The sequence below is a fragment of the Takifugu rubripes genome, chromosome 5 (genome assembly GCF_901000725.2).
Source record: "Takifugu rubripes chromosome 5, fTakRub1.2, whole genome shotgun sequence".
Lineage (NCBI taxonomy): Eukaryota > Metazoa > Chordata > Actinopteri > Tetraodontiformes > Tetraodontidae > Takifugu > Takifugu rubripes.
In genome coordinates this window covers 23,010-43,009 of record NC_042289.1, presented here as the reverse complement: position 1 = coordinate 43,009, position 20,000 = coordinate 23,010, and the positions used below count along the sequence as shown (strand labels likewise).

General features: G+C 39.4%; 1 protein-coding gene across 2 annotated transcripts in view; it reads left to right on the top strand.

Moving 5' to 3' along the window:
* Positions 1-19,654, top strand: part of LOC101069272 (myosin-9) — a 34,900-nt gene extending 15,246 nt beyond the window's left edge. For both annotated transcript variants that reach the window (XM_003964324.3, XM_029835892.1), the window contains 26 exons: positions 4,600-4,787; positions 5,588-5,709; positions 5,791-5,860; positions 5,934-6,094; positions 6,347-6,455; positions 7,122-7,253; positions 7,367-7,573; positions 7,665-7,802; positions 10,369-10,492; positions 10,580-10,751; positions 11,090-11,302; positions 11,385-11,529; positions 11,615-11,821; positions 12,016-12,120; positions 14,050-14,202; positions 14,281-14,529; positions 14,626-14,838; positions 14,906-15,118; positions 15,240-15,401; positions 15,481-15,609; positions 15,868-15,956; positions 16,038-16,161; positions 16,259-16,467; positions 17,860-17,968; positions 18,084-18,256; positions 18,359-19,654. In XM_003964324.3, the coding sequence (XP_003964373.1) occupies positions 4,600-4,787; positions 5,588-5,709; positions 5,791-5,860; positions 5,934-6,094; positions 6,347-6,455; positions 7,122-7,253; positions 7,367-7,573; positions 7,665-7,802; positions 10,369-10,492; positions 10,580-10,751; positions 11,090-11,302; positions 11,385-11,529; positions 11,615-11,821; positions 12,016-12,120; positions 14,050-14,202; positions 14,281-14,529; positions 14,626-14,838; positions 14,906-15,118; positions 15,240-15,401; positions 15,481-15,609; positions 15,868-15,956; positions 16,038-16,161; positions 16,259-16,467; positions 17,860-17,968; positions 18,084-18,256; positions 18,359-18,464 (4,022 nt within the window). In that variant the 3' untranslated portion in view covers positions 18,465-19,654. The remainder of the gene's footprint in view (positions 1-4,599; positions 4,788-5,587; positions 5,710-5,790; positions 5,861-5,933; positions 6,095-6,346; positions 6,456-7,121; positions 7,254-7,366; positions 7,574-7,664; positions 7,803-10,368; positions 10,493-10,579; positions 10,752-11,089; positions 11,303-11,384; positions 11,530-11,614; positions 11,822-12,015; positions 12,121-14,049; positions 14,203-14,280; positions 14,530-14,625; positions 14,839-14,905; positions 15,119-15,239; positions 15,402-15,480; positions 15,610-15,867; positions 15,957-16,037; positions 16,162-16,258; positions 16,468-17,859; positions 17,969-18,083; positions 18,257-18,358) is intronic.
* Positions 19,655-20,000: the final 346 nt, after the last annotated feature.

The window sequence follows — 20,000 nt, the reverse complement described above, 5'->3', positions numbered from 1 at the left end:
TTGTTTGGACACCCTGATAATAAAGAATTACAATAGTCCAGCCTGTAAGTAACAAATGCATGGACTAACTTTTTAGGATCTTGCCATGTCAGTAGTTTCCTTATCTTTGTGATGTTCCTCAGGTGAAAAAGGCACTTCTAGAGACTAATTTAATGTGTGAGTTCAAGGAGAGATTTTGATCAAAAGTTACTCCAAGATTCCTCACAGAGTGACTAGATGTTAATGAGATACCATCTAGAGTGATCATGTGATCTAATCTATCCCTGAGAGGTTCAGGACCAAACACCATGACCTCAGTTTTTCCAGAGTTAAGGAGGAGGGAATTTGAAGACATCCAAGACTTTATGTCTTTAAGACAGGTCTGAAGCTTCACGAACTGCTCTGTCTCCTCTGGTTTCATGGATAGATACAGCTAAGTGTCATCGGCATAACAATGAAAATTTATTCAATGCTGCGAATAACGTTCCCTAAGGCAAGCATGTACAAGGTGAAAAGGATTGGTTCAAGTATAGAACCTTGAGGAACTCCATGGCTAACCCTACTGTATGAAGAGGGAATGCCATGGACATGAGCAAACTGGTATCTATCAGATAAATATAATCTAAACCAGTCTAGTGCTGTGCCTTTAATCCCAATCAGTCGTGGGATCGTGGGGATCAGTATGTTCCAGTCTCTGTAACAAGATACTGTGATCAGATTCAAATTCAGGTCCTTTATTGTCTCACACGGGGAAATTTACAGTGCAACAACAGCAAGAGCACACAGAGAAAAATAAGATGAAATAGAATAAAATAGAATTTGGAATATACAAAGAGGATGTATATTTACAATAATCCAGGTAAATGGATACTCAGCCCCTGTATACCTGTACATAGTACAGAGGGTGAATACAATATACATATCAGAATATATAATATTCAGATTGTGCTCGCGGGCGTTATGTTTATTGTGCAGTCTGACAGCATCCACTGTATCAAAAGCAGCACTGAGGTCCAGTAGAACCAGCATAGAGACCAGTCCATGATCTGAAGCTATAAGAAGATCATTAGTAACTTTAAGAAGTGCTGTTTCTGTGCTGTGATGAGCTCTAAAGCCTGACTGAAACATCTCAAAGAGGCTGTTCCTCTGCAGGTGCTCCAGTAACTGAGTCACCACCACCTTCTCAAGAACTTTAGAGATAAAAGGAAGGTTGGATATCGGCCTGTAGTTTGCTAAGACGTCAGGATCCAGTGATGGTTTTTAATCAACGGTTTAGTTACTGCCACCTTGTAGGACTGGGGTACATGAGCTGTCACTAAAGAACAATTGATCTGGTGAAGAATAGAGCTGCCTATCTTTGGTAAAACATCCTTCAACGGGTGTGTTGGGGTCTAAAAAACGCGTGGTGGACTTGGATTTCTGAATTATTGAAGATGCCTTAGAAAAATATATAGGGGTGAAAAAGTTTAAGGGCTCGTTGTATGTTCCCACAGTCAGCACATCTGGTGATGGTCCAGTTGTTGGGATGGCCTGGTTAGCTTTTTCTCTGATAGCTAGAACTTTATCAGTGAAGAAGCCCATGAAGTTTTCACCACTGATATGTGGATCTAAGACACTGTAACTCTTGGTCAATTTGGCCACAGTGCTGAAAAGAAATCTGGGATTATTCCGATTTTCTTCAATTGAAGAAGAAACATAAGCTGTTCTAGCCTTACGGAGGGCCTTTTTGTAAACTACTAGACAGTCTTTCCAGGCTACATGATAGCTATCTATTTTACAAGAATGCCACTTCCTTTCTAGTCTTCGCACTTTCTGCTTGAGGGTCCTGATATGTGAATTATACCAGGGGGCACACCTCCTCTGATTTACTATTTTCTTTTTCAGGGGGGCAACAGAATCAAGCGTGATTCTCAGTGAGGTTGCTGCACCTTCAGCAATAGACTCAACCTCAGCAGGGCTAAGATTTTAATTATTTATCCCTGGGGAAACACACGGTGGTCCTGGGATTAGCACAGGGATCACTTCCTTAAACTTAGCTACAGCATTATCTGCTATAGTAAGATTGTGTTCTGAACACAGAAGAAATAATCATAAATGTAAAAGTGATCAAAGAATGGTCTGACAGGAGTGGGTTCTGAGGGAACACTGACACATGTTCTACCTCAACACCATAAGTCAGAACTAGATCTAGGGTGTGGTTGAAGCTATGAGTTGGTTGGTTTATCTGCTGGAGGAAACCAACTGACTCAAGTAATGAAATGAAGCCATTTCTAAAGCTGTCATTTACAACGTCTACATGGATATTAAAGTCTCCAATGATAATGACTTTGTCTGTTCTAAGGATCAAGTCAGATAAGAAATCAGAGAACTCAGACAGGAACTCTGAATGTGGCCCAGCAGGGGGCTGATATACAACTACAAACAAAAGTGGCTTTTCTGACTTCCAGCTCAGATGGGTGATGCCAAGAGTCAGGCTTTCAAATGAACTGGAGCTGTGTTTGGGTCTAGGATTAATTAATAACTTGGAGTGATAGATTGCTGCCACTCCCCCTCCTCAACCAGTAACACGAGGAATATGATAATTAAGATGGGTAGGAGGAGTAGATTCATTTAAGTTGCCAATTACCAGGGTCGGTTTCTTAGCAGGTGTGTTGCCGAGTGGGGAAAAACGGTTAGCCACGGGAAACGGTTGATGGTGCACCATGGGCTGTTGGTTTGGGCTACGCTTCCTATGAACTGTCACCCAGCCGCCCTGGCTAACCGGCTGCTCAGTTGTGCCAGGGGACAGCTAGCTGTAGCTATGCTAGGCAAGTCCGCAGCAGCTACCTTCTCCTGGCTACCTGACACAACTCCAAGCTGCGGAACCATGTCTCAAGCTCGCTAAGTCTCGCCTCCATAGCCATTAATAAACTACACTTTCTGCAGCTATTCCCTTCACTAAAGGACGCAGAAGTGTAACTAAACATTTCACACACTGAATGGACACTGGGTGAGACACCGGGTGAAACAGATGGTGAGGCCATGCTAGTGCTAATGATTGGTAGAGTCCTGTATTTGTTTAATTTGAATTATTTCTCCTTGTTGGCAAGTAACTAGAATTGCCCGAGTATTTAAATTTTTAAATATCCAACAAACACCGTGCACAGTGCACCAACGAACTCTCTTGAGAAAACAGGAAGTGACACAATACGTTACTTAACGGATGTCCCCCATACCTTGAACATACCAAAGCTATATTTAAGTTTTGTTTTGTAGCTGTTTTTACCAACAGTATGACCACCAAAACTTATCAAATCTGATCTTTTGAAATCTGTTATGGACAGGACTCAGTAATAACTTTAGTAAATGCCTTAAACCTTCCTGTACCTATACTGCCCTGGGGGGCGCTAAACTGTTCTGACTGCAGTCGGTGAGATCACTTTTCTAGAATGATGTGAACTTGGGAAAGAAATTGGATCTGGAAAAAATCTGATTTAGGCCTGTTATGTTTGTTCAGACAATACACTCTGGGAACAATCATGATTCATTTAATTTCAGCATGATTAAAGCCACTGTACTTTTGGGAATTTTCATTTCACCAGAATTCTTGAGCAGTTTTACTCAGATCTGTGCTTTGATACTCTACTGTTTCAGCTGTGTAGATAGTTCTTTTGATCGCAAGGCTTGGGTTTTACTCATAGACATTTTCAGCCATAAGGTCCATTACAACATTTCATATCAAGACAGATGAGGGTCTTTCTATATCTTGTCCGATAAATTGAATTAACCACAAGTTGGCTCCAAAAGAGGCCCTTATAATGAAAAGATTCATAGCAAAGGGTCTAAATACTGCCAAATTAATGCAATATTGTCTTTTATTCACTTTATTGTTAAAAATCTACAAAGATGGTGCATGTATAAAAAATGTGGTTCTGTTTTCAGTTTCATTTCTTTGGGGTATCAAGTGTAGATTGTTGAAATAATTAAATGCAATTATTTTATATTCATACACCAGTGCATAGGCTCCTTTTTAAATTTCCTCTTTACTTGATTTCCTTTTTTCTAGATTTTATGTTCCTAAGCTTCCTAATAATTTATAGTTTCTTATTACAAAGTACATACCCCCCCCCCCCCCCCCCCCCCAAAAAAAACAAAAAACACAGTGTGTGTATTGTGCAGAATACACATATTGTGCAGAATATGAAATATGATGGCTTAATGCTGGCATTGAAGTCTTCCTTTCTCCTTCTGTGTAATAGTGTTGTTTGGGGACCCCTGGTATTGATCTTGGGTTCTGCAACAATGGGTATATACTGCATGGGTTTTGTTATTTTTCCCATCCTGTCACTCTACGCACACACACACCTGTGTGAGCACGCATGTAGTCTTGTTTTGACTTGGTGTTTGTGCTCACTGTGTTTGTGTGCTTTTTGTCACTCACTGATTTGTTTTCTTTAGTGTTTACTGTATTAATATAGTTTTTGATGGGTATTAAGCTGCTCATTCTCTTGTCTATTTACAAAGAGGATATGCACTTTGGTTTGAGCTTTTCTGGTTTGAATAGTCACATTCATAATTTTGCATGATAATCTACATGAATGCATTTCCCTCACATTCCTTTTATGTTTTTGTCTCTTGTAGTCGACCACATTGTGGGTCTTGATAAGGTGTCTGGTATGTCTGAGATGCCGGGTGCCTTTAAAACCCGTAAGGGCATGTTTCGCACAGTGGGTCAGTTGTACAAGGAACAACTATCTAAGCTTATGGCGACCTTGAGGAACACTAATCCTAACTTTGTCCGCTGCATTATCCCAAATCATGAGAAAAAGGTAATGTATTTTTGCATCCACACTGTCGGTATTAAACAAATTTCTGGTACAGTATATAATAGGCAAGTTTCCACTGCAGGTAATTTTATGGGGCCCAGTCCATTGGTGTGTGTCTCCACTGCAGGAACCTCCCAGAATGGCCATTTACAGGAACTTTTACAGTTCCCCTAGATTGGCCCTAAAAAACTCCTGGAAGGAGCTTGAGGCTTACACAATTACTAATTGGCTAAACTTAGAGCATTATGTGTTGTGAAACCCAGGAGAAGAGAAGTATTAGCATAGCAGACTCTGCTTCCCCTCTCATTCATAGCATCCACTACTATGTACACGAACACACAAATTAGAAGTGTGGCAGCTGAAAACTTGTTTTATGTTTTATAAGTATTGGAACACAGGTGCTGTTAACTATATATTTATGAACACTTGCACACCAATACAAGTTACAGTGAGATTCCCAACAAAAAAGTCATGTGGGCAAAACTCCTTAACTGCACACTTCATAGACTGCTAGGAAATCATTCTCTGAGTCTGCTATACCGCCTCAGCTCCTAGCTCCTTTCATGTTGACCTTCCTTGTTTTCTCTTTTATATTATATGCTTTCGGCAGCTGATGTCACAATTGTGACACAACTATAATGCAGTGGTCAAAACTCGTGACATCACCTAGGGGTCCTACCCCGCAGTGGAAACGCAACCATTGAGAGGGGCAAATGAGAAGAACAGTTACTGTAAAGTTCCTGCCCTGCCTGTTGAACTTGTTTTTTCACAATGGTCATCATAATTTAGACTTTATTTTCCAGTCTGGAAAGCTAGATCCCCACTTGGTTTTGGATCAGCTAAGATGCAATGGGGTTCTGGAAGGAATCCGTATCTGTAGGCAAGGCTTTCCCAACCGCATAATTTTCCAGGAGTTTAGACAGAGGTAACATAATTTTAAATCTAAACTATCTGGTTCTTTGATGGGTATGTTTAAGGAAAATGTTTTCATATTCCCCTCTCTAAGGTATGAAATACTCACCCCTAATGCCATCCCCAAAGGCTTTATGGATGGAAAACAGGCCTGTATGCTAATGGTAAGTAGCCTGATAGAACTGTCCATATCAAGTTCCTGTGCATGGTCTCTGTTTAATTTTCCTTTGGTATCAGATCAAAAGTCTGGAGCTGGACCCCAATCTCTATCGGATGGGTCAGAGTAAAGTTTTTTTCAGAGCAGGAGTCCTCGCCCACCTGGAGGAAGAGAGAGACATGAAGATCACAGACATTATCATTAGTTTTCAGGCTTGGTGCCGGGGCTATGTTGCACGCAAGTAAGAAAACACTACTACTCTTACTTCTCATCTTTTACTATTGCTTCTACTTTTACTACAACTACTTATTGTGTAGTAATACAATTACATTATTCTGCATTCTACTTTATTCTGCATCATCTTTAATCTGAGGAGACATTATCAACCTAATTATCAACCATTATCAATGTTGCAATGCATTTACAAAATAGCTCAGTGATCAAGGCAATAGGATTCTGTATCATGGTTGGTTGATATTTTTCTGTTTTGTAGGGCCTTTTCTAAGAGACAGCAGCAGCTGACTGCAATGAAGGTTATCCAGAGGAATTGTGCTGCTTACTTGAAACTACGGAACTGGCAGTGGTGGAGACTCTTTACCAAGGTGAACCTCAATATCCTGTTCTCCTATTGATAATAAGGTAGCAATAATAATAAAAAAAACAAGGCATAAAGGCATAAAATTTGTTGAATGTTATTTTATAGCTTTAACAGTAGATGTAGAATGGGACCCGAAAGCAGATTGTCCTTGACTTGTCATTGACTTTTTTTTGTAAAAATGCCACACCTTACCAAATTGCTGTTGTTGGTCTTGTGTCATTTTTTTAACCGCCTAATCTCTTTCGGGGTCACGGGGCGGGTACACAATGGGTGAAGGCAGGGTCGACCCCTGTATGAGTTGCCAGTTTATCTCAGGTTCCTATATGAGCATTTGTGGGTTCAGTACCTTGCTCGAGAGTAGCTTCGGAGTGCTCCGACGGTGGTCTGGCACCTTCCCCTTTGATCAAAACACATGGTATGTCTGCACTTGGGTTCCAACCGAGATCCCTCTGCTTCTCAGCCCAGTTTCCAACAGACTGTGCTACCACCGCCCTTTTAGTGGTACACTTTCCAAATGTTGATAGTGAAAATGATAAAGAATTAGTGCTGTACTGTCTTGGAGACATGTCGCTTTATTACTATCTTCTTAGAAAAGACAAATAAAAAAATGTGTACAGTACTCGATTGTTAGCGGCTATTCTGATTGTTCTTTTTACTTTAATGTCATCAGGTGAAGCCTTTGCTCCAAGTCAGCAGACAAGAGGAGGAGTTGCTTGCCAAAGATGAAGAACTGAACAAGGTGAAGGAGAAGCATTTGTATGCTGAACAACAGATCCAGTCTATGGAAGAAAAACAACAGCAGGTATATTTGGAGAAACTAAGATAATAATCCTCACTTTACATTAAAGGATGAATGTTGTACAAGTGCAGTTCATCATGTAAAATATTAAAGGCAATGTCTTGGTGTGTCTCTAGCTTTCTGCTGAGAAATTGGCCCTGCAAGAGCAGCTCCAGGCAGAAACAGAACTCTGTGCTGAGGCTGAAGAAATGAGAGTTCGTTTGGCTACCAGGAAACAGGAGTTGGAGGAGATTCTTCATGACTTGGAGGCCCGTGTTGAAGAAGAAGAGGAACGCGCCTCTCAGCTTCTCTCAGAGAAAAAAAAGATGCAGCAAAACATTGAAGTTTGTAGAAACATTCAACAACACTTTAGTCAGTATAAGCTTTTTTTAAAGTTTGAATTAATAGTTATATTAATGGTGTATCTCCACACAGGACTTAGAGCAGCAACTGGATGAAGAAGAGGCTGCAAGACAGAAGCTCCAGCTAGAGAAAGTCACCTTGGAAGCCAAAATGAAGAAGATAGAAGAAGATGTAATGGTCGTTGATGACCAGAACAACAAATTAAACAAGGTTAGCAATGTCGGAGATGACTACAAATGCGTATCTTTAACTACCCACCAATACTAGGACACACTTAAGACAGTGTAAACTGTGAAAGCACATGTTTTTAGCAAGGGACTTCTCATTTTGTGATGACTTGCAACCAAGCTATGCTCTGTTTAGACAAATGTCTGAGCTACATACTATATGTTAACTATTAAATTGAGGTGTTTCAATTAGCCCCTTTGCCATAGGTGTATAAGGTTATGCTCCTATCTATACTGGCAGCATTTGCAAATATTTGTGATGCAAAATGGGTTGCCCCCGTATCTTTTCCACACTGTCAACGGGTTGTTCCAGCATTTCATCCCAGGTCAAATGGTCCTGCAAGCAACCTGGTAAAATTGCAGCTCATCATCGCTCACCTGAAATTTGAAATCCATCCTGCTAAATTATCCGATAACAGTGATGTGCCTGCCTCTCGTGCTCTGATTTTTGTTACTGAGCAGCCCGACATCAGGCAAACAGTTTTGATATTCAACTTGTGTAACAAAATGGCACACCTTTTTTAGTGATCATGGCAGTGCACTGGCAAGATCACATGATTGGTGAGCTGCTCAACATCTGTGCAGAATCTGGCAGATTTCAAGCACACAATTATTTATGGCAATATTGCCAGGCTGTTAAAAGCTGAAATATACAAATTGAAGGGATTGGGGGAAATGGACTGATCAGCAACAGGATAAGCAGGAGCAGCATAGGACACCCTGAGTTACCTTAATATGAATTTGAAAATTAATTTAGAGCCACTCAGCACAGGCAAACCTGAGTGTGTCCAGTTTGTCCTTCACTGTGTTGTCAAATCCCACTGATGGTGTTGAAACAAGAACCAGAGAAGGACGATGATCCAGACTCATGCGTTTTCACAGAAGACACAAAATGTAGGAGCCAACCTATACTCATGAAACCTAGGGCTGTGTACACAAAGCTGATATACCACCAAGAATTAAAGCCAGACACAGACATATTATTTGCAAACATAAAACTTACTTTCAGATAAGGTTTTTAGGCAAATTCAATGAAATCAGATAATACTCATTGTACACCTTAAAATCTCTCACAGGATACCGGTGTTTCATGGCAGTCGATGTTGTTTACCACCCATTATAGCAACCATGGAGGCAATAAGGGCTCGCCACCTCTGCCTGTAGCTTCTACCATTGCTTTTTGAGATTGGACACAAATACTGCCACGCACCTCAAACTGCTGGCAATGTGACAGTGGCCAAATGCTGAATAAAGGCAGGTCGATCCACGTTGGAATAATCCGCAGGCATGCAAATTTCAGTGTGAAAGAAGTATGTGATGATGACACCTCTACAATAAGATGTCATATAAAATTATATCCTGCTGGATGTTTCATGATCAGATCTAAATGACATTGTTAGACAGTGAAGGAATTTACACACAGGAGCAACTCAGCTGGAAAACAGAAGACTGTGTAAAATCACAAAGTGGGGTCAACTGTTATTGCACGTGGTGGCTGAAGAGCTCTAAACTTTGGCTGGAATTTTTACGAGAATTATATATAAAGACCATGTAACAGAAAATCGCTTTCATCACCAAGCCCAATCCCAAGTGACGGAGAGAGTGGTAATACATGCATCATCACTTGACTTTGGAGAAATGGAAATTTGTTCTGTGGAGTGACAATTTATGCTTCCCTCTTTGGCAGGGATTAATTGCATGACTGCATTGGCCACCTGCGACGTTTTCATTTTTTGGGGGAATGTGAAGGAAAATTACTACTGCTCCCTAGATTTTAAATTGTACTGTAGAGTTGACCTTTACTCTCTTTTAGTGTCTCGATGGAGCTTCTGAGCTCTCAGCAACCAGATCTTTTTTTCCCCCATTATTCCCAGAGGCAAAGCAAGGCTGGCGAGACAAACAGGCTAGATTCTGTTGTTTCCAAGATGAGGATCTTCTGCTTGGGATAGTGAAAGACAACTGACTGGTACCCTGTATGGTTGATGCTAGACAGTGACCTTCCAATTGCTTTATAAACCTCTCGGTATTAATGTCTTATCAGAATTGATGCTGGCACTGACCCAGAATTGATGCTGGCACTGCAAGCATGAACTGTTGCTGCGTTGGTGTCATTTCTCCTGAAATTTCATTTCAACACAAGTCATCTTAGTCTTCTGTATGTCAGTTCCACAACTGGCAGAATTTCCACAACAGGGAAGCCCCTTTTCAGTTCCAATATTACTGTACCCATGTGCACAAATCAAGGCCCATATAGATGTGATTTTAGTTTGAAGTGAAAGAGCTTAACTGCTACAGGCCTGAAGAGAGCCTAATCTCAACCACAGCAATCGTGAGATCGTGAGCCAGGCCTTCTCGTATAATATCAGTGTCCCACCTCACCCGAAGTTATCTGACAGAATCATATACAGTATGTAGAGGTGATTGGTTTTTGGAATTGTATTTTTGTTTTTAAATTAAAGATATTTATTAAATGGAGATGGTGTAATACGTATTATACTGCCCTCTTATAAGTAACTCTTCCTTCTCATCACTACTTGTTACTAACATAGGAGAAGAAGTTGCTGGAAGAACGGATTTCAGAGTTCACCACCAATTTGGCAGAGGAAGAGGAGAAATCCAAGAGCTTACAGAAACTGAAGACCAAACATGAGGCTATGATCACAGATCTAGAGGGTAGGACAGTGGTGGCTATGCTTTCACATGTTTCTGAACAGTGCATAGTTTGAAACCTGTAGCTTCCTTATTTATTTGTTTTCTCAGACCGCTTACGTCGGGAGGAGAAGCAGCGTCAGGAACTAGAAAAGAACCGCCGCAAGCTGGAGGGCGACTTCACTGAAATACATGATCAAATTGCTGAGCTCCAGGCCCAAATTGCTGAGCTCCGTGCACAGCTGGCTAGGAAGGAGGAGGAGCTCCAGGCAGCTCTGGCCAGGTCAGAGTAGTGTCATTGTTTATTTTTACATTATTAATACAAATCACTTTAAATTTATCTGACAGTAATCTTGACAAATTAATGCTCTTTACGAACAAATGCTTTGAAAACTAGAACTAGAAAACTAGCTTTGAAACTAGAAAATCCTAGAAACTAGATAGTAAATTTTCTAATTCTAAAAGTATTTTTCAAGATAAGATTGATGATGTCTGTCATTGTGCATGAAGTTCTTTAAACCACAAGTCTATGTGACAGTATAATTAAATGTCTCTTGCAAAATTGTATTTTATTTATTTTATTCTTTTTTCCTAAGTTTGTTGCTCTATTTTTACCTTAAGAATTGAAGAGGAGGCAGCACAGAAAAATCTGGCTCAGAAAAGCATTAGGGAAATGGAGGCACAGCTATCTGAGCTACAGGAGGACTTAGAGCTGGAAAGGCAATGCCGTACCAAGGCAGAGAAACATCGCAGGGACTTGGGAGAAGAACTTGAGGCCCTCAAAACTGAGCTGGAGGACACTTTAGACTCAACAGCTACACAGCAGGAACTAAGGTATTGCATTCAGTATAGGTAAAAATGTGCAGTTCCTCTGACTATCAAGAAACTTTGGGTAACTTCTGTTTTCTCTGCTCAGAGCCAAGCGAGAAACTGAGGTGGCTAACCTGAAAAAGACCCTGGAGGAGGAGGCAAGAATTCATGAACAGCAGCTGGGGGACATCAGACAGAAGCACAATCAGGCTTCCGATGAATTAAATGAGCAGCTGGAGCAGGCAAAAAGGGTTTGAACATTTTTACAACTTTTTTACATTCTCAAAAGGGATTTGTTTTTAACTGCAGAAAATATAAATACTGTTGTTGTTGCAGAATAAAGTGTCAATGGAGAAGGCCAAACAGGCTCTAGAATCTGAGAGGAATGAACTGGTCATTGAGGTGCAGGCACTGATGCAAGGTAAGGGAGAGTCTGAGCATCGCAGAAAGAAGGCCGAAGCCCAAGTTCAAGAGCTGCAACTCAAATATTCAGAAAGTGAACGTCAAAGAGTGGAATTGGCAGAAAGACTGACTAAAATGCAGGTAAACCTCTTCAAAACACTCTGAAATTACTGGAGGTTTTATGACAGTTTTCACCAGTGTGTTAACTGTCTCATTTTTAGACAGTAAATAATATACATCATGTGACTATTTGTTTATTAATTGACTGCAAACAGATTGGTTAGTGTTCAGACAATAATTACAGACAATAATAATTCAGTTTCTACTGTTCACAGGCAGAACTGGATAATGTAAATTGCACGCTGAATGATGTCGAGGGCAAGTCCATCAAGGCAGCCAAAGACTTTACAGCTGTGGAGTCACAGCTGCAGGATGTTCAGGTAAATTTTTATACTCTTGTATATGTGAAGCTATGCTATGATCAATAGGAGATAGTTATAGAAGTTTTAGATGAGTATCTGAGTAGTATCTATCAAATTGGTATTTTTTAGAATGATTTTTTAGAACACGTCTCATTCAAAATTGAATTTGAAGCCTGAATGTTTTAATCATCTACAATGTAGAAGAGTTAAAGCCACAGCTTGCAAATTCTTTTCATGGTTTCTGTTTTTTTCCCCTGATAATCTGTCTCAGTCTTTCAATTTGTCTCTTATTCATGCCTTTTTTTTTGTAGAATCATGTAGTTCAGTATAGCAGTAAAAACTAGACATTTCAACAGAAATTGTGTCTCAGCTGGCCTTTCCCTGCTCTCATCATGCCGCCATCAGCCTTTCTGCCCAAACACCCCAGTCCCTTGCTGGTGTTATTATGGTTGTGTTTCTTAAAACTTGGAGATTTTAAAATGCATGCGTGTGAATTGAACTGAACTGAACAGGCCTGTGAGAGTCAGCAACTGCTGAAGAAAGGCTAGAACCCACTTGTTCTCAAATGCCAATTTGATTTTATTGAAGGTGGACTTGCTCGAAGTGGAAGATTTTAAAATATTCACATGTAAAATTTTGTGAGATTAGCTTAATGTGTGTAGGAGAAAATTTAAAACCAAAGAAGAGGTCCTTTTTTGTTTTCAAAGATTTTCCCTGCTGCATTTAATATGTGAATTAATGACAGAAGTGAGAAAACTTATCAGCACAGCAGCTCGTTTTCCAGAGTACTGGTTAATTCAGTGTTCTAAAACTGATGTTATGACCCTGGCTCAGAGGGAGGTAAAATAAACGAACCAACTCCAATATTTAGAAGGAAGACCTTAGAATTTATTCATATGAGGAACCAAACACAAGCTGACAGAACAGAGCTCCAGCAGTGTCTCCTGATAGGCTCCGTGGGGGAGAAAGAATGCAGGCTTCTGTAGGCTGTAAGACACTGGGCTCAGGTGCCTTGTTAAAGGGCACAACACCACCTATAGCAGACAGCTGGAAAACAAAAAAATACAAAGGGCGGCCTGCAGAACACCATAGGCTCACAGCAGGAGCCATCACAGTAAGGTAGCCGAGGTTTGTAGCTACAAAAGGATGTAATTTTTTTGTTTTTAGAAAGTTCTGAGTTTTGGTGATTTCTTGGAATTTTTTTTTTTCTGCCTTCTACAGTCTAGGTCAGGTGGCCCCCCAATGCAGTCTCTCCCATACACATCAATGTTAAATAAAAGTTTGGAGGCTAGTTCAATGCCTCAAACAGATGCCCCCGCCAGGGTCTGACATGAATCTAGACCTGGCTACATTAAAATTTTGGTGTTTCTAGGTCAAAGTATGGCAGAGCTGATGACCTTTTAACGGGGCTCAAAAAGTGAGCCCCATAGGTTAACATGAGATTTGGGGGGTGTAAACCACAGTATCTCAGAAACCCCCACCCCTATTCAAAAGAAAAGTTATAGCCAACTATTCCCAGAATTTAGACACATTCTTGTATAATTTGGTGCTGGTGCAACAAATGGTGTGGGAGGCCATACAGGAGGCAAAGAAAAATAATACTTCTGAATGAAATGGTTCACTGCATGTATAGCACTATAGATTACGTTTCTCAGTGGATTATATTTCAGGCCTAATTTTTGCTCTGGCCATTTTCTGCAAATTAGGTAAAATCAAATTTCTAGCTTTAAGCTAAATTTATCAACTTCCTCACTGTAAAAAATCCAAATGTATTGTTTTTAATGATTCCTTTATAATAGCTGAAACTATTGAAAGTGGGATATTGAATATTCTTACAAAGACAAAAAGTGACACCTTTACTCTTAAAATGTTAGAATTAATGTACTATCTAACAGTACAAAAATAGGTTACTGACTATGCTGCTTTGAAATTTGATATTTTCAAAAGGAACTGCTCCAGGAAGAGACTCGGCAAAAACTGTCACAAAGTACGCGGCTGCGACAGCTAGAGGACGAACAGATCAACTTAAGGGAACAGCTGGAGGAAGAAGAAGAAGCCAAGAAAAATGTGGAGAAACAGCTTCAGGTGGCTCAAGCTCAGGTAAATAGAAAATAAGAGCATATCCCTATGATGTTAAGCATGTCTGCACTCACTGATTTTTATGCATTTTCATGATAGCTTGCAGAAATGAGGAAAAAGGCTGAACAGGATGCTGGCTTTCTGGAGACTGCTGAGGAGAGCAAAAAGAGGCTTCAAAGGGACCTAGAAGGTGTAAACCAACGCTTGGACGAAAAAGGTGCTGCCTATGAAAAGCTTGACAAGACAAAGACACGTCTTCAACAGGAACTTGATGACCTATTGGTAGACCAGGACCATCTGCGGCAAATTGTCTCCAACCTAGAGAAGAAGCAGAAAAAGTTTGACCAGGTCTGATAATGTGTGAATTGTTATCTATTTGTTATCTAATGGAAAGAAACAATAAAGTATGTATCAAGATCTGACACTTATCTTGACTCTTCTTAGATGCTAGCAGAGGAAAAGAACATATCTGCTCGCTATGCAGAGGAGCGTGATCGAGCTGAAGCTGAGGCCCGTGAGAAGGAAACCCGGTCACTGGCTTTGAACCGTGAGCTTGAGTCTGTAACTGACATCAAGGAGGAGCTTGACCGCAACAACAAACTACTGCGGGCCGAAATGGAGGATCTTGTCTCCTCCAAGGATGATGTTGGCAAAAATGTATGGTTTGTGTTCATGTGATGTCCAATCCATACATTATCCAGACTACAACTTCCTCCCCTTACAGGTTCATGAGCTGGAGAAGGCGAAACGTGCTATGGAGCAGCAACTCGATGAAATGAAGACCCAGTTGGAGGAGTTGGAAGATGAGTTGCAGGCCACTGAGGATGCCAAATTACGTCTGGAAGTCAACATGCAGGCCATGAAGGCCCAATATGAGCGAGATCTGGCAGGACGTGATGAGATTGGTGAGGAGAAGAAGAGAGCACTGGTCAAACAAGTAAGTCAGAGCAATACATGGCATAACAATTCAGAATGATATTGTTTGTGTGTTGGATGATTTAAAGGATTTGATCATTAATTCTGATGAGGATAAAAGCATGTCCTTACATGTCCTTTAGGTGCGGGAGATGGAAATGGAGCTTGAGGATGAGAGGAAACAGCGTTCTGCTGCTGTGACAGGGCGCAAGAAGCTTGAATTGGACCTGAAGGAGCTAGAGTCTGGCATTGACATGGCTAACAAGAACCGTGATGAGGCCATCAAACAGTTGAAGAAACTCCAGGTTAGCCATTTTGGAAAAGTGCAAGTACCTTTAAATTTTGCAGCAACTTTTAGAGATCATGTACCTATTTTCCCCTTAGGCTCAGATGAAGGAGCTTCTTCGGGAGCTTGAGGATGCTAGAATGTCTAGAGAGGAGGTTCTCAGTCAGAGCAAGGAAACAGAGAAAAAGCTGAAGGCCATGGAAGCTGATATGCTTCAAATGCAGGAGGTTAGCAGATTCAGCTTGTTTGAATTGTTTTCTCCCTTCTTTTGATCTTTCTTTGTGGGATAAACATATTTGTATCTTATATAGCATTCTATTTTCTTTTCTGCTTATTTGAGTTTTTAGATTTTAGGCATTTGAAGGATTACTCTAACAAAATTTTATAGTATAATGTGCAATGACAATAAAGCTGTCTTTCTGTCTATGTATCCATCCATCCATCCATCCATCCATCCACCCACCCATCCATCTATCCATCCAAAGGAGCTGGTAGCTTCTGAGCGAGTAAAAAGACAGGCCCAACAGGAGAGGGATGAATTACAGGATGAGATCAACAGTTCAGCATCCAAAAAGTAGAATAAACAGCTGCATTGTCTATTCTTTTCTATTCTTTTAACTGAGCTAACATCTCACCTGATCTAAATGTTAACAAGTGCTCAGATTGCAGAAGAAAGGAGACGTCTGGAGGCTCGCATTGCTCAGCTGGAAGAGGAGCTGGAAGAGGAACAGTGCAACAGTGAACTAATCAATGACAGGCTAAAGAAATCAATGTTACAGGTTAGTAAATATCTGAAGTTTAAAAGAAAATTAAATTGGCTGTCCAGTGTTCCTTTAAAACTTTGCATCATACTGTGTTGTCTGTTTTTGATTTTAGACTGACCAGATGAATGTGGAGCTCACTGCGGAGCGCAGCAGCTCTCAACGTGGTGAAGGTCTTCGTAGCCAACTTGAGCGTCAGAACAAAGATTTGAGGCAGAAACTGAATGAGCTAGAGATGACGGTCAAATCCAAGTACAAAGCAAATATTGCAGCCTTGGAGGCAAAGATTGCTCAGCTGGAGGAGCAGGTGGACCAGGAAATGAGGTAAATGTCATAATTGCTACACTTCAAATGTGGTTTATGTTGTACAGACTAGGGATTCACCAATCCATCAACCAACTATTGGTATTGGCCTATTGGTAAATTAGATAGAATTTACTTATGCCAGTATCTGATGTTTTGGTTATTTGCATATGGATTGCATCATATGCGGTAAATGTGTTGTATGTGATGTTTGCTAACCAAACACTTTCAAATTAGATCAAAATTGATATACTCTAAATATAATTAATAAATGTTTCCCCTCTTTGCTTGTTTGAATCTTAATCCAGGAGCTTGCGTACGGAACTAGACACCGCAGTCCGCAGTAAAATGCTGTGTTCTTTGCCGTTTCCATAGGAAGCTGCATAGCAATCCAGACAACACTCCGCTAATAATGCCGCATTCTCCCTGTTACAACATAATGTTGCATAGTGAACCAGATGGCCAGATAAACCCCATCTCTGTAGGAAACAAGTTCACTTTGCCCTTTGCAATACACAGTGCTGCTGCACATGTGGCTCCAATGTGGTGAAATGTGCATCTCATTACCAAACGGTCCTTTTATTTCTTTTTTAAACAAATTTTTATTTTTTATTTTCTAACACATTTACAATTAATTTATGTTCTAAGAGAATGTTTTTGTTGGGTTATGGAATTAATATAGGGATTCTGAAGTAGTTTTTCCAAAAGAAAAAAGATTTCTTGTGGAAAAACAGTGATGAAATATAAATAAATAAATAGAATAATAATACCGTACTAGAATAATAGAAAAAAAGAATGGTAATGGCCCAGAATTTCACAATCGGTGCATCTATAATACACACTCTGTTTATGAAACTACTGTAACATTTACTACGAAAAAACTCCTCAGGCAAATAAACTGCCAGGTTTGGGCAAAATATGTTTTGCTCGTGGAGAGTATGTTAGAGTCAGTGCCTGGCAGACTGGATTTTAAAAGTAAAATGTTAATTTCTTAATTGAAAATATGTAGTTTTAAAATTATTATTGAAATAATTTTTAAATAAACCCTTCAGGGAATATGATTTGGGCTGCCAACCTAATTGTTTATTAGTTCATAGCTGTCCTACTTGTTTTATAAATTGGGAAGGTGTTGAGTACTTTATGGAATCTGGAAACACAAAGTGGGTTAATTATTTACAACTCTTGGTACATTTGATCATATTTCTGTACTTGAAGTACAGTGTTACCTGAAGTAATTCTGTACTTCTGTAACAACTGAAATTCTATTCATTTAGTAAGCATAGTGCATTAAATGGCATTCTTATTAGAATCATTCCTTCAAATATGACAAGATGTTTTGTTCTCAACTTTTTTGTAATCATTACAAATGGAAATAACTGAAATTTAAGTTTAAAAATATATTTTTTTGCGCAGAGAGAGGCAGGTTGCCTCCAAGCTGGTGCGACGCACTGAAAAAAAGCTTAAGGAGATCATCCTGCAGGTGGATGATGAGAGACGAAATACTGAACAGTACAAGGACCAGGTATGAACGGTTTTATTTCATTATATTAGGTCATATTATTACTTTATATTCCTACTAAATACAGAAGTGGTTTCGAGTTAACTTTCAATCTCTATGACCCATGTAAAATTAACAGGTGGACAAGTTGAACTCTCGCATGAAGCAGCTGAAGCGTCAACTGGAAGAGGCAGAGGAAGAGGCTCAGAGGGCCAATGCCAACCGTAGGAAACTACAGAGAGAGCTCGAAGATGCTACAGAGTCTGCTGATGCAATGAACCGTGAAGTCACCACTTTAAAGAATAAGCTGAGGTGAGAAAGATTAAATAAATTTTCCTCTTTTCTATCTAATTAGGTACTCATTTTATACCATGAACAAATTATTGTCACTATAAAAAAGATTCTGTGTCCCAGGCGCGGTGATATGCCCTTTGTGCGACGCCCTGTTGCCCGTCCTGGAATTGAGAGTGATGAAGATAGTGAAGCCAAAAGTGAAATGTCAGAAGCTAAACCGGAATGAACCACTTCAGGACCACTCCTTCAGAAATGTATCTGAAAAAAGCAACCAAATAATAGATGCACACAAATGTACCCATGGAGAAAAGAGGAACACATACTTGATGTGATTGCTCAAATTAAGTTAGTTTAGTTATTAACCTGACAATCTATACATTCCCAACATTCACGCAACTGTTAAATGTGACAATCGCCATCCAAACAAATGGAAATTACTTTTTGTATTTTGTTTTGTTTATTTTACCAATTTTCTTTTAGCTTTTTTAAATACATAAAAAAAATATTTTTTATAAGACAAAATTTGTCTCTAGGAGTAAGGATCTATTTTTCTGATTGTTTTTTTTTTTTCTCCCCCCCCCCAGTAGAAAAGTTACAAGTTATATTCATTAATGAAGACATTAGCTGAAATGAACCAAAGTGATATCTAATGATAGTGTTGTCTTGTGTTTTATTCATACAGTTGCTTAAAAAAATAATGTTAAGGCATCAAAGTACTATGTGTTTAGTAGATTCCCGACTAATTGTTATAATCAATTCAGCTTAAGTTGGTAAATCTGTTTTTTTTTTTGTTTTTTTTTTCTTTTTTTCATATACTTATTTTACTGGGAACATGGCATGAAGGCTGGTTCTTGGATACAAAAAGTGAATGGCATATTGAAATTATTTGTTTTTGTGCTGAAATTACTTTTTTGCACTGAAAAGGAAAACCAAACAATGGAAGATTTTTTTTTTTTTAATTACCATCAAGCCTTAAAAACAGTTAATTTTTTTAAGGATGGTTATTTCTTTGTTTACTGTTTATGCATTCGGTCTTAAGCTTCTGTCAAACCTTTGCGGACATACACCAAGTATGTTAAGTAACTGGGATCATGGTATAGGTTACTGCTAACACACTATTCTTGCATTGCTGCATATTGAGATGTGACATGTTTCAGCACTGTTTTACATACTGATTCATAGGTGAGTTATTGACCTAAAATTGTTATACTCAGACAGGATTAAGCTTGCATTGCTGCAATAATTGGGTGCTTTCTGAGCATGTGAAGGCAAAACAAAGCAAGAAAATGAAGGAAAAAAAACTTTTTGGTTCTCCATAAAATGAAATTGGTTGTCTCTCTGCACTTGGAGAATCATTCTTGGAACTGGTTATATGCAATTAAAGTGGCTAATAAACTGTTGTATTGAATTGTGAAATTTCTAAGACTAAAAGAGGAAAATTCTTGGAAATACCCTGCCTTTTAAGTCCACTTAAAATTTGGTCTTGCAGCACTGGCAAAACCTGGCGATACACCCTGAATATGTTAAATCTGGTATTTTCCCAGCAGCAGTATTACCTTTTTAAATTGCAATAGCCACCTTAAAAACTTCCATTAACTAGGAGTACAATATTGCAGATATCCTGAGATCTGGCCAAGTATATTATTTGTTTTCCTTTTTTCCACTTCCTCTTGCCAGGTCTCTTATATACATTAAAAATTAGTAATAAACATGATATAAAAATAGTTTGACAAAAAAAAACTTCACAGCATTCACGAGCCGA